This window comes from Lagopus leucura, unplaced genomic scaffold (genome assembly GCF_019238085.1).
Source record: "Lagopus leucura isolate 7727_CA_CO unplaced genomic scaffold, USGS_WTPT01 Super-Scaffold_73, whole genome shotgun sequence".
NCBI classification, from domain to species: domain Eukaryota; kingdom Metazoa; phylum Chordata; class Aves; order Galliformes; family Phasianidae; genus Lagopus; species Lagopus leucura.
The window spans coordinates 22,329,844-22,344,640 of record NW_024962252.1 but is presented as its reverse complement, the minus strand read 5'-3'; the positions used below and the strand labels follow the sequence as shown (position 1 = coordinate 22,344,640).

The 14,797-nt window shown below is 35.1% G+C and overlaps 1 protein-coding gene across 1 annotated transcript in view; it reads right to left on the bottom strand.

The window, feature by feature from the left end:
- Nucleotides 1-14,797, bottom strand: part of RIMS1 (regulating synaptic membrane exocytosis 1) — a 184,833-nt gene that overhangs the window by 79,331 nt on the left and 90,705 nt on the right. Inside the window, exons 19-20 of the mRNA XM_042879863.1 lie at nt 13,779-13,850; nt 7,368-7,477 (exon numbers count right to left, since the gene is read on the bottom strand). Coding sequence (XP_042735797.1) covers nt 7,368-7,477; nt 13,779-13,850 — 182 coding nt within the window. The remainder of the gene's footprint in view (nt 1-7,367; nt 7,478-13,778; nt 13,851-14,797) is intronic.

The window sequence follows — 14,797 nt, the reverse complement described above, 5'->3', positions numbered from 1 at the left end:
ATGAATGTTTTGAAATATAAGGCTAGTAACACTGAAAACTCAATTTTTGTATATTTTTTGAATACACAGAATTTGTTATCACTTCTCTCTATATATGCTTCTTAAAAGTACATATCATCTACACGTAGACAGCAAGGGAGCAGATTTTGCCCCTCTACCTGACTAGAAGATGCTGTGGCTTTCTCAAGTTCTGTTCAAGGACTCACATTTGCAGTATACTATTTGGTTCATGGCTGTGTCCCTTGCTACATGACATCCTCTAACTCTTGACTCACATCCCACATCTATCTCTTCTCCTTTACTTTTATTTCTTAAATGCACTGGGGAAGTCAGAGGTGATAATGGCCTACTAAAGTAAATCAGCTGAACATCAGGTTATGCACAGTCCCCGGAAGTGCTGCCACTCCTCTTGCCCAGCACCTCTTTTGCCCACCTATTTTTTCTAATCTGCATTCAACTCCCATGAGCCACAGGAATCCCTGTGGCTGGAGTGCCCCACGACCTTCTACTTCCCAAAACCTGGGCCAAATCTATCAAAATCTCATGGAAACAAGTTCTTTCACAAACCTGTTAAGCCATGTTCTAGTTTCTCAGTCCAAATCAGAGCAAGGCTTGTGAACTTGAAGAGTCACAAACAATAAACTGTCACAATTAATTGTATTGTTCTGTTTGGGAGAAATATAAATAATGAAGAAAGCAAAAGTGACAGATACAATTATGAAATCAACCATTTTTAGTACTTTCTCAAGACATTTCATAGTACATACTTAACACTGCAAAATAATGTCCAATTGCTAATACCTAATTAAAAAAAAAAAAATATGGTGAAAACATACTCCTCAGTATTGACATGGATGTCAGAGTACATGCCTAGTGGAGTAGCTGCTGTATTTCACTTCAGCAAGTATGAACACATCAGTGGGATCCAGCCCTTCAAAAGCAAATAAGTTGTAGTAGACACAATCCACCAAAGCCTGTATTCAAACCAGAACAGCCCGATAGCTGAAGGACTCAAATTCAGAAAAAGTTAAAATTGCTGCATTAGTGTTCATGCAGGTTAGCATTTTGTTATTAACACTGGAGAGACTAAAATGTTCTTTTTCTCCAAGATTCATTCTGACTTCAAGATAACTCCAGCTTTCAGAAAAAAATAGGATTTCTGGGGAACACATCTTGGCATGGGTGTGACAAGCTGCACTTGTCACTTCATGGCAAAGCCTTGAAGAACTTTTGTTACTGCTCACCAATTCACTGATATCAGCACATGCCAGGGGGGATTCACAGGAGGTCAAAACTGCACCTGTGAGGATTGTCTGCCAGCACGCAGAAACCTGCCCTACAACACACTCAGCTTTCTGAGTGTCAGGGGCTTGCCATGCAAACAAAACACAGCTCAGGTTGAACTAACTTTTCTTCAAAAATCTCTGCCTACGTAGAGATAGATAGTAGAGATAGATAGTAGAGAAAAAGGTAGTTTCTGGTCATTAGCACTTCAGCTCTTCCTAAGCCCAGATCTAGGAAACATCCTTCATAGATGCCAAGAGCTGTAGCTGCATTGTTATGATTGTATTGGAACCAGCAGCTGTGCAGAGCTCAGGAAGTTAGTAGCTAAAACTTCATCTGTGGATGAACTTTAAATCATTAAAAGCAGCTTCTTTACCATTTAAAATACCATTACTGCTCCTTGTAAGTCTATTATTTTTATAGGAAATCTAGAAATCACAAAATAAACCACTGTCAGATTCTAAAGAGGGATAAAAACACATAAATATTTGAGAAACATAATTTTCACCTGTTAAATGCTATTAAGTAAATGCTGTAAACTAACATGGAATATACTAATAGAAAAGCCAGTATTAACAGTTGCCAAACATTTGTTTAAAAAAAAAAAATACATATTTACCTTTTGTGGAAGAGTAATAATTCTCTTGTTCTTCAATGAATTAAATGCACGGAATGATGGAAACAGAAAAAGAAATCAGCAAATTTAAGGTTAGAGAAAGAAATGTGTTACGTGTGACAATGGCAAGTACAATAAGCAGTACTCTGGCATATGCAGAAGTAATGCAGAAAATTAAAATGACAAACCATGACAAATAATAAAGCCTGTGACGTTTTCTTCAAAATTAACAGGAACAATGAAGTTACTGAGAACCAGATTGTGGACTCCTTAAATATTCCACTAAAACAGTATTCTCACATCGAAATTTATGAACATTGCTTTAAGTATCATTCTGACTTCTGAAAGACATCACCCAGTTTTAGTTTCTGATGCCTTTCCTGAAATTCTGAGTATTGCAAATTTATCTTCTGTTAATGGAAATCTGTAATACTCAATAACCACTCAACCATGGAAAACTGGTCTTTAAGGTGTTTAAGGAAAACATTAAAGACTACGAGCCTTGAATTAATTTGCAAGAGTTAGCAATGCTGAGAGTAAAGATTCCACAAGCTGCCTCAAAATATGCAGTGTCACCTAAGAATTTCAAAATAAAACCAGAAATATGAAGACAAAACAAACAGTGCTAGAAGACTACAATCTAAAATTGAAATCACTTCTTCTTCTTCCAGTCAATGATGGATCTAAGACAGGGTCTTAACTGCAAGCATTTGATCTTTTACCGTCACTCAAGCCAGACTCTCACTGCAATTACATTTCACTTCACATACACATGAAACTGTTTTTTTCCTTTTTTTTTTTAAGGATCTTAATTAAATATACAAAGATACTTGCAACTCTAATCCCTTATTTCTCAATGTGTTAATTTTCCATATGAAATTATGATTCCTGTTTGCTAAAAGGAACACAGGATATTGAAACATTTCATTCGTGGATGTTGTGACTACCATTGAAGATTTGTACACATACTTTATGTATATATTATAGACATGAACTTCATAAAAGCATCTCCCATTCATTACCAACAGAGATTCCAGTCTGACTTTGCTTCATGAAACAGCTGCACACACACACATGCACTTCAACCTGCATATACAAGAGCTATGCAGCTTTTTCTGACATAAGCCAAGATACAGTAATACCTAATGCTGGTCAGAGTTTCATTTTTCTAATGATCACTGCATAAGGCTTACTTCTGTAAATACCTGCCATTGGAAACATATAAACATTCTAATTCAGTTATGTTTATTGGTACTCTTTGTATGTAAATAGGTTGCTGATTATTGCAGTTCTTATTCCCATTACATGATTTTTGAACATGAAACTGTTGAAGCTGGGAAAGCGAAACCAAGCTGTGAGGCATCAAACAGAAGCAGACACCTGGAGAAAGACCTGCTCTCCTTGAATTAGCTCATTTTTATACTACAAACCATCATCACGCATTTATCTTATTGGTTCAAAGATTTCAATAGTATACGACATGTTTTTTCTTCATTTGTTACATTTCCTAACAGTATCTACCATTGCTAAAAAGGAGTGTAAACAAGTCACACAGAGCTTCAGGCTTTATTAGTAATTAATTGTTATGCAGAAGTGCAGAGACCCACCCTATTCAAGTGAAAATCCTGATGAGATCTGAGAGTTGGTGTGAGATAAAATGGTAGTGTAAAGATCACAGAAGTATACTTTATACAAAAGTGCCATTTAAAAGCTGTGCAACTATACAACAGATCTGTTGTACGAACAGACAAAAAAGTCAGTGAAGAATTCCCACCCCTCTTAGCTTCCTTAAGTGATTTGCACAGTTCTATCAAACATGATGCAAATAAACTCTGATGCAACTCTATTGCAAATTGGCAAAAGATAATATATGGAGAGCACAGAATTGTCCATATCACAGCTTAGATTTTATTGCTTTAGTAACAAAATATCTCTGTATTATCAGATCATTATATAGAATTTTCAGTTAAAACAAAGAACAATTAACGCTTCACTTGCAGCACAAGTTAAGGTAAATACTACTATATTGTGAATTTTAGAAAACACAAACAGACATGCCTAAATCAGAGTTAACTTTCATATTCAAGCATCTCAAGATCTTCAGTTGCACTAACAACCCAGTGTGGAAATTACTGCTTAATGGAGTTGCAAAGAGAAACATATTGCCATGGCCTCCTTGAATACCACAGTGATTAAAATAAAAATCATGTTCTCTAACAAACACAGGAGCCTACAATCTTAACTGTAACTTCTTTAAAACATCTGTATGTACTGGCGTGGCTAAAAATTTAAGACAGAACACTTTCAAGAGAAAATAACCAACATGACTTTAGTTTTTTCATAACTAGGCAAAGTAGCTATCTCCTTAAGAACAGTCACCAAAGAGCTTGGTTTTATTGTTTTTTTTGCATTGTTTTCTTTTGTGTGTGTGTGTGTGTGTGCACGCAATTATGCTATATTGAGGTTATTAGATTATCCTTTTACTGAACTTTTTCTTCTACTTTTTCTCCCCGTTCCTGATTGGTAGTACATGCACCTTTATATCTTTAACAGAATGGGGAAGATTAGTCTTCCTACAAGACTTTGTTCTCTTACGAAGTAGATCTACCGGTGGTAGAGTAGTGAGTAGACCTATTCAATTAAGTCACAAGTTGACAGTTTATAATTCTAAAACCAAAGCAGTAACTAAGACAATATTGCTTGATAGAAGCAAAGAAATAGCCATTGTTTTTTAGTTCTAAACTTGATAATGAAAGAATGGAATGTCTAAGATTCACCGTTAGTCCTAGGAGAAGCCTTATTAGCATGTGGGTTATCATCTGCGACAAAAAAGAGAAAATATCACACTTTCTTGACAAGAAAACCACAGCCACTCTTGCTTCTTTGTTAACTCTCATATTTTCCACAATGAGAATTTCAAAGAGTAAAAAAATTACTCAATTCCTGTATACTTCCTGAATATGTAAACAGTCAACAAAAAACAACAACAGTATTGATATAAAGTCATTCAATCTTTCTATAACAATTACTATGATTTGCAAAACAGATATAGATTGATATGATCTATATTCAACCCTTCTGACATAACAAAATTACAGTGTATGTGTAGTGTAAGAAAGTGCTTTACCACAAAAATGATACTTTACAGTACATCACATTGTATTTCCTTGAAATGCAGGATATCAACACTGACCACCAATAAGGAGCTTCATTTTTAAATGAAGAAAATGCAAAGAACTTTCAAACATTACTTCTTGTAACATTTATAGATCACACTGGATTTTGACATTTTCTGTACCCATGGTGACTGCAAACTTAAATCAAATTAAGTCACATTTCAGTTCAAAGTACAGTGAATGAAAATCTTTCATGGACAAATATATTGAGATTCAATTGTAACTAGAGTCAACGCACTTCTAATCACTCATGAAACTCTGATATTCACGCGGCAGGAATTAAAGAGGTGAAACTGATAACAGAATCTGATACAGAAAATCAGAGCAAATATTATTTCTTATAGCCTCACTGAAGCTACTCACCTAGAGAAGGTTAAGTTTATACATACTAATATGCTTATATCACATGATACTGTCAAAACATTTAAAAATATTTTGCAAAATCTATTAAATTTAGTACTTCCCTGTAAATACACTCTCAGTCTGAACAGTGTGTAAAACCTGGGCATTATCAGAAAATCTTTCTTTCAAATGGATAAGCTAATCACACAAAATCAAAATACTATGTAAAGAAGAAAATCTGTCCAGCCTTCAATTCCACTGCCATATTGACATCGGCGGTATATGATGCATAACAAAGTAAATAACCTATTTGTTTATTTTCTACATATGGCGCAAGCATATGAACCACAAACACGAATAGGAGTTCAGTGAAACAGCACTGTGTTACAGATATTCATGGCACTGACAGCTTTTAAAACCAACAGCAGCTTTTGCCTTCTGTTTAAAGTTCATTTTTTCTTTGCTCTTCTGCATACCTCATACAACCTCTTCTCTACTTAGTTCCACATGTTCTACATTCACTTCCAAAGTTTTTAACAAAACATAAACTAGCATTTTGTTCCCAACACACTAGTTACCAAGAACAGCTGAAAGATAACAGACAAATACCCACAGGAAAACCAAAATAAATTAAAAGCTGAATTGTCATTGTATATTGTACCAAGTTCTGAAATTGCAGATGAAAGAAATTTGAAATGCACCTTTCATTACACTTCCCTAAAAAGCTGTCACTTACTAGTATGTAGAAATAGAAATTGTATATGTATATTCAAACTTGTTTATAATCAAGACAGTCCTTAGTTCACTACGAAACACAATAAAAAGTCTCAAAAGTAAACTTTTAAATGAAAAAATATTGTATTAGTATTTTAACCATTCAGAATACACACACGTATAAAACAAGAACACATTTTAATGTATGTTAATTAAAGGTGTACTATGCCATCACAGTTCAGTCTAATAAAAGTAATGCAAAGTGACTATCTATGTTAACGCGAGTGACTGTACATCATACAAAAAAATACAGCAATCTAACATGATTAAAAGGTCATAGTCAGCACTATTACCTATTTAAGAAAAAGATCTGCCATCTTCAGTAAGGCACAATAAGGTTCATTGAGGCACAACACATAATCATCTGAAACATTTCTTTCATTTTCACACAGAAGAAAACCTTTAGTTGTTGCTTGTTAACGAGAAAAATGGGCTTTTAAACACAAAAGAAAACCTGAATGCACACATATTACCTACTGTGAAATTATAACTAATTTTATGTCCATTTGATTTTTCTATAATAGTTCAAGCTGTGTGTGTAATACGTTGCTAGAAAAGGCAGCAGCAATATTTACACCTATTTGATGTTAGCTTGTAAAAACCATCTCCCACAGCCACTAAGTCTTCATTGTCATTTTCAAAAAAGAGCAGCGCTCTTTGCCCAATCAATTTATTCTTAATAATGTAAGAGCTGATGAACCGTGCCTTGATATTTCTTGCACTGATTGTTTTAATTCTTTAATCACTGAACTTGTCCCACTCCAAAAGGAATTTTTCATATTGTGATTTTTGTTTATGATTAGTCTATGTAAACAATACACAGCAATTAATACAAACCATAAAATAAGAACTGAATAACACTGTCAAAATATTTGCTCCAGATTTCTTCGGCTGAATACAAACTAGATGTGTTCATGGAAACTACCATGACTCTAACAGGAATTTTAAAGCAGACAAATATAAAAGGCTACTAGAAAATTAAGGCAGTTAAACCACATATAGTAACCCACCACTCAAAATCTACTAGACTTTCCAGACTACAAATATGCTTTCATTCTCTTCTATTTGGCAGAGTTATAGCTTTTAACATGTAGCTGTGAAAGCAGAATTTAAGTAAAGCAAAGAAAAGTAAGAAGGCAAAGAGTTAGAGCCATCATAAGCTCATTATTTGATACCTTGCTCTATACTGCCACTTCTTACTGGAACTTGCGGTAGCTGTCTTCCCCTGCGACTGCTGAAGGATGTGTCTGCAGGAGGAGACTGGGTGGGACTTCCTTGATGTATTCTGCAGATGAAATGAAGATAAAATAAAATAACCCAAAGGAAGAGAATTTATATATTATTATTTTCAGACACAAATTAAACTGCAAATAGAGAAGATGAGTTTGAAAAATTTGCATTTGATGTATGCCTTATGCATGTATTCAGGACTGGACAACTAATCAACTTCTATGGCTTCACGTTTAGCTTTTCTAACTGCCTTCCATCTAATGAGAAAAATTCTCTATCCTTCTGTTTTTTTCTGTTTTGAGAAAGTACAAGTCGAAAAACACTCAACTAAAAGCAATTTTCTAAAAATCATTTATGATTATTGTTCTCCTCTACTGGTACAAAGACAGCACAATATGTCACCTTTATATTTCATTGACTTTCATGTTCCCTTCGTGATGATGCCCTATTGCACAAGATCACAGAACTAGACAGCAAGCTTTTAATGCCACGGCACAATGGGTTATTTTTCCTTGAACTTAAACAAGGAAAAACATCTTTAAATGTGTGTGTGTGTGTCTGTGTGTGCACGAACTGGAAAGTGAACAGAACAATGTATAAGATTTTCAGTATTTTTACCTAAGCAAATATTGTAATCCCCTTGACTTTGGCTGAATTGTACCTACCACTATTTCAGAGCACTTCGGCTTCTTGTCTTCTTACACACACATACAGCACCTTTAACATAGTGGGCACTTTTAGAATGCTTGTAAGTTTGCATTAGTAATAGGTAGGGCCACTGGTAATAACCAGAGAAAAAGCTCAAGGAAGTAAACCAAAGGTGAAAAGAAGGAGATTGCTGAGAGGGACAGTTTGTTAAGTAAGCATCCTTGTCAGCTACAGTAGTACCATACTAACTACTGCAGAAAAGCACTGTTTATCTACTGTGCTAAGGGGCAAGTAGATAACTTGCTGTTTTAAGTAATGCACTTGTACAAGTTCAAATTAATTTTAGCTTTCATACTATGTAGATCAACTGACTTTCTTTAAGACTGAGATTTAGCAGTCAGAAAAGGATGTGATTTCCTGCATGGTGTTGAAGCAAAATACTTAAGTAATTTTCAGATGGATACAAAACAAAACACAACAATGGAAGGACAAAACACAGCTGATTTTTTACTCTTGCACTGCGTAACTATTTAAGATCAACAGAAGTACCATCTAGATGGTGAAGATAGGCAGCATAAAGGATATGGGGAAGTGTAAATACCATGAAGAGAGGATAATCTACAGTGCCAGGATGAGTGAACGCGCCATGTATGCTCAGGAAAGTACAATACCACACTGACACCTGGGAGGCAGAACATGAAAGCTGAACTGGACATGTAATAGCAACCTTGTCAGAAGTGGAGAAGGTGGAGCCGAACCTCCAGGCGCAAGGTGATGCACAGAGCATAAGGCTCTGACACTAGAGTGCTCACTCGACCTGGAGCGAGCGTGATGTTTTCCCCTAATGACTGGCTGTTCAGTTGTTCGTGGGGCTGGAAATCCCCTTCTAGAAAGACATGGTAGCAGACCCCTAAAACATCAGGGCCAAAAAGAAACTATTCAGTTGTTAGCTCTAGGCACACCTTCCCATGCCCCCCTCCACCAAAGAATGTCACAAACATTGGCTGCAGGGCCAGGATGGGCATTTCATACCCAAGTTATTAATTCAAATTATAAATCCATTTCCAAAAGAATAAACTACAGAACACTCACTGCTGCAGATACACATCACTCTACTTGTGGAACTGCTGAGCACTGAATACGGTAGACCATTGGCCAAAACCCTAGCTGCATCTCAAACAGCAAACACAAGCTAATAACATGTATGAGATAAAAAGGGCTAGCACAGAGTAGGCTATAAATACCTAGTTTTAACATAGAGCATTTCTGTTTTCAAAACATACCTTCTGTCTTTATCAAAAATATTAACTGGCTTCCAATTAATGTCCCAAAGAAGGACAACTGGTATTTGCACACACACATAATTTCCTTAGGAGTCTGAAGCAAAGAATCTATTTAAGTAACTTTCTGCGGCAGAAACCGACACACTTATACAGTTCTGAAGGAACTCTGATGAAAACATCATTAAAATATGCAGCAAAACGATTAATCGTGTTAGTGTAATTAGCAGCACAATGATTAGTAGTTTGATTACGTGTTTTGCAAGTATTAGACAACCTAGAACATCTCAGGTTTGGAGAGCGACTAAGTCAATGTCCAGCTGTGCCTTTTTACTAGTTCTGGGTTTTCTGGCAATGTAGCTTTCTGTAAATGATAATACTGCATCCTTTATTTCAGAAATGTCCATAAAGCCACTCATGATATCTTTTCATTGTGGGTTTCTATTTCCTAATTTCTCCAGATTTATGAACTGTCCCTGCACACACACAGCACATCTTTCCCCGAAGTTACAATCAAAATAACCAAGGGACTGCCTAGTTTGTAATGTAAAGCTATCACACGCTTACAAATTATCCTTAATAATAACAATAAATAAATAATAATAAAAAAAGATTGCATTTGAAATAACATTTACGCAGATGCCTACCAAGAATAAAGGTTTCGTTTCAGGACCTACCAATGGCAGCCTACATGGAAGTCCTGCCACGGTGATACAAAAATAGGATTTGGTTCCTTTTGCTGTATCTTTCTCTTAAACCCTGACACTTTCTAAACTCCTAATTCGTTCTGGCAATAACAGCAACATTCTTACAGGGACTGACTCCCTGATTTTAGAAGATGCTCAAGGTGATGGTGATGAGCTACGATCTGAAAATGCCTGTTCTGTCTCAAATATAAATGTAATCCATGCTGGTCTAGAAGAAAGATCAGTTGCAGAAATGAAGAAGTCTACAATATCTGATTTGGAGAATGAGACAGAGGAACAAGGATGGGAGACAAAAGCTGGTGTGTGACTGAGGAAATGAGAGGGAAGTTAAGAAGTATAGAGAGGATGGAATTAAGGAGAGAAAATTTGAGAGAGAAATGACACCTTATGATAAATGACATTACAGCAAAAATATGTTGGTATCTTGTTGCTTGGTATCACTGCTTCTCCCAGAGGAAGGTAACATGACAAACTGTCACTCAACTGGCCATGGACCACAGGGGCATTCAACAGGTTCCACATCTGCCTTCCCACAAGGAAAATCAAGCTTCCTTCTTTTCAGACTGATATTTCAGTGACATAAATAAAAATAAACAGATAAATAAATCACAACAAAACCACATGCTGGCACATGTGGAACTATGAAAAACTAAAACTAAGAGTGCAGTACCAATCCAACACACCTTTGGTACAGGGACCTACATAATTCATAGCAAGCACAGTTAACAACTGTATCATTATGTTTATGCAGCCTTAAATTTAGTATTTTGAGGGTAAGAAATTAGGGATGGATGAATACACTTCAGAACTCTGATGAATTGTTTTCACCCACTTTATTTTGTAGTCACATTCACACAAGCATAAAATTTTCTTCTATTTTCACAGGAGTTTAGCTGCTTCAGAAAATACTGAGTCTCATCTTCAGGCTTATCTCACTGAACCATTAAGGGCACTGTTAAAACACTTGTAAATTTTTGGGATTTTTTTTTTTTTCCCCTCTTACACTGATTTCCTAAAATATCACAGTACTTAAGAATGTGATCTTACAAGTTGAGCATGTTGAGGGGTATTAGAGGGAATCTGATAGCATGCTGGTATCTTATTCTCTGTGAGCACCTGAGCTACTTGTAGATAACATCAGTAAATTACAAAATAAAAGCTAGATCAAGATAGAAATGGATAGTAGAAGAATTACTATGGAGTCATATTTGCCATTTGACAAGCAAATTACTTGCCTGTTATCAAAATCTTCTGGCACTGGTGCAGAATTAACAGTATGATGTAATTCTAAACTGTATCACTTCAATTTGTTTAGAACTTTGCATGTCACTTCTAATAGTAGTTAATCATTTTATGGAAAACAGAAATCTACACCATATGCTGTGAAGTATTAAAAGGAAAAAACATAATTCAACATTTCCCTACACTCCTTTGTTGCCCTGTGTTCACTGTTCTTAAAATTGCTAGAGCTTACTTTTCTATTGTGGAAAATAAAAAAGGAGCTATGGTGACTGACGCTTTTGGAAACTTGCTTCACTTAAGGAGAAAAAGAATAGATTTTTTTTTTCTTAGTTTCCCTATTCGCCTGTGAAATAGTTATTTTAAGTTGTCTTAAAAACAAACAAAAAAACCAACCACCACTTATCTCTTGATAATGACTACATTAAGTTAATTATGCATTACCTCTTAACTAATCAACGCAAAATGGGAAAAGAATTTATCTCAGCACAGCAATGATTAAAGTATGAATTCATTAAATTCCATATAAATTCTGTATATATAGACACTGTAGCAACATTTCACCATTATCTCCAGACTTACTCTTTCCCACATACCTGAATATATCATCAAATGTATGTTGTAACTTGCATAAGAACTGTAAGAAGCTTTGAAATATCCAGGAAAAAAAATCTCAAAATTTCAGACTTAGGCTGGTCATCTTAATTAGAAAAACACATTGCTCATGCCTCTAAAAACAATTTTCACAAATGTAACTACACGCTTAGAGGTAAAGTCATGCGCTGTTAATGTATTCAGCATTAATCCCTCATAAGAACAGTTCTTTCAAATCAGTTCCTTTCAGAAAAAATATCTGAAATTTGGTTTCAAGATTATAATCCACACCAGCCATAAAATAAGATTACTAAAAAAACACATGGGATTTAGTGATGTATGTATTTTAGATCTTGACATCCATAGAAGGAAGATGCACTCAGCTCAGATGCTGAAATACCAGGTTTGAAATGTGAATGTACATCCAGACAGATACATTAATTCCTCCAATCTCATATGTTGTGGGATTTCCTTTTATCTGACACTTTCTTCCACTCTGTTTACACTGTCCTTCTTTAGAATCTCTTACATTTCATTTTCCTTCCCCATCCTTTATGTTCCCATGTCCATTTAATGCTTACGTTTCCATATTTTCCACCCCAATCACTTTATATCCAACTCTCATCTTTTCTTCTTTCTCAGCCTCTTGCCAAGGTTCATAAAACCACTCAGCCTGCATGATTACCAACAACTGAGACCACTGCAGTCTTGGTCCCAGGAGCTCCCTTAGTTTTCAGAAGTTAAAAATAGGGAAAAATATGGATGTAATGAACTGAAAGGCAAAACTGCTGCTGTTTTAAAGATAGCAAAGACCTCAGCCTTAACTCTGGCAATATGCCTGGTCTAAATTGAAATAAACTGCTGCTGGGACAGCAGAAGCCTCAAAACCAAAATAATAGTAATCCGGTCCTTGAAGCAGTAAAAGAAAATAAAAGCTCTGCACTTTTTTTCTAGATAATGTGTATTTGCTTTGAAAATAAAATGTGTCTTTGTTATTCATGGAAGCTTTTCAATCCTCACAATGTAAACAGACGAGCCCCTTTGTTCATCAAGAAAACACCAATCTTCTGGAAGAGGCAGGATCTCAGTCCTCCTCACTGCTCTTAGCTCAGCCAACACACAGGCTTAACCAGACACACACACACATGATTAAACATGTATCCTTATTTCTTCCACTTGTTCTTAAGAATTTGAGTACATAAGCATTTGCTACTATAATGTAAAAGCTGAAAGTTACAATAATAATGCATGCGCAAGAAAATTCAGTGGAAGCAGAAGGTAAAGTATCGGTGTCCATATTAACTTTATGTAATGACAGCTTACAGAATTTTTCAACATCTTTTTATATAGAATTTAACATTTTTTATATTAAAATGTGAAATTGCTAGCTTGGAATATAGGAGTGTGATTTCAGTGTAGCTCTTTCTTTATCATTTGATCAGATATCTCTTGAATTATTAGTCTCCTCATGTATTCTTCTCATTATTAAAGTTATTTTAACACAGACAATTGTTTTGAAAAACAAGTACGGTAAAACACAGAAAAGGGTGAGTATCATACTAATGAAATATGCTGTGCATTTCCAAATTTCATCTTACAGAGATCAAGACAGTGGCAACAGGTCTCATACTTTGGCTTACTAAATGTATGATTGCTAGTCTTTACCTCCCAATTAATCTGCAATGATGGAGACTGCCAGAAAAATTGTATGGTATTGACAACACTACAAGCAGTGATAATAAAATGGATGCTATAAATAAGGCTGTAAATTATGGCAACATGGCTTATGGCATTGTTATGCATATTCTGCTTCAAATTTAGTATTAGATGTATATCATGAACACTGCAATCAGTTTGATCATAAGAGACATTTACTCATCAATCCTACCTTTCTGTTTCAGCTGCGGAGCCTTTCCTAGCTTGTTTTTGGCTGCTGTATCTTTCCACTTTTCTGGACTGCCTGTGGAATGATAAGTCAGAAAAGAAATAAACATAGAAGAAAAAAATACAAAACTATGAAGATCTCATATTTATTAACGCATTGTTAAAGTAATAACAGGAATGGCTGACAGATGAAAAGGTGACAGCTATCTTCATGAACAGGTTCGTGAACTTGGGATTAAAACAAATGGCCCTGATTAGCTTTGACTGAGGCTGATGGTGTGAAGGTTAAGAGGTACCAAAACAGGGAGATGACATTAATCCTGACTGGACATGCCACTAGCTCCTATTTCAATCATGTCTGATTAGATACAATTCTTCTCCTAGGTCTTTTAGTGCTCTCTTGCTAGCACTATAACAAAAGCAGAGTAGACAGTAGGAAGAAAAAATGCTAGAGAAAGGACCAATAATATTCAAACAGAAACTTTAGGAATTGCTTTTAAATCTGTACTTATAATGCATTCATGCATCATGTAATAATGCATCATGTCAGATTCAAATAACTCTGTTATTTGACGTATACTGTATTGATAAAAACTTGGCTTTTCAAAAATTTCATTCTATTAAACATTGTTAAAAGATTACGAGAAAGACTTTGAAACAAGTCTGCTTTTTTTTTCTGATTAATAGGAATGTATTAGAAGCTTATTTATTTATTAGATTACGAAAACAGTGACAAGTCTCATGTTTCCAAATTTCTATTATTACCCAAAGTAATGACAAAATTTAAAAATTAGGATTTATAATTTAAATTTTAAACCTCTGATAATCACAAACACTTAGTTTTTAGGGGAAAAAAAGTGTGTACAGTATTTCAGGAGTGGATAAAGAACAACAGTGATGATTATTCATTGTTAGATCATGGAAAGTACCAACCCTTACTTGCACACCACACAGGAAAGAGAATGAAGAAATAAGTAAGAAACTTGCAGTGATATAATCAACTTCTATACCAAGGTATAAAAG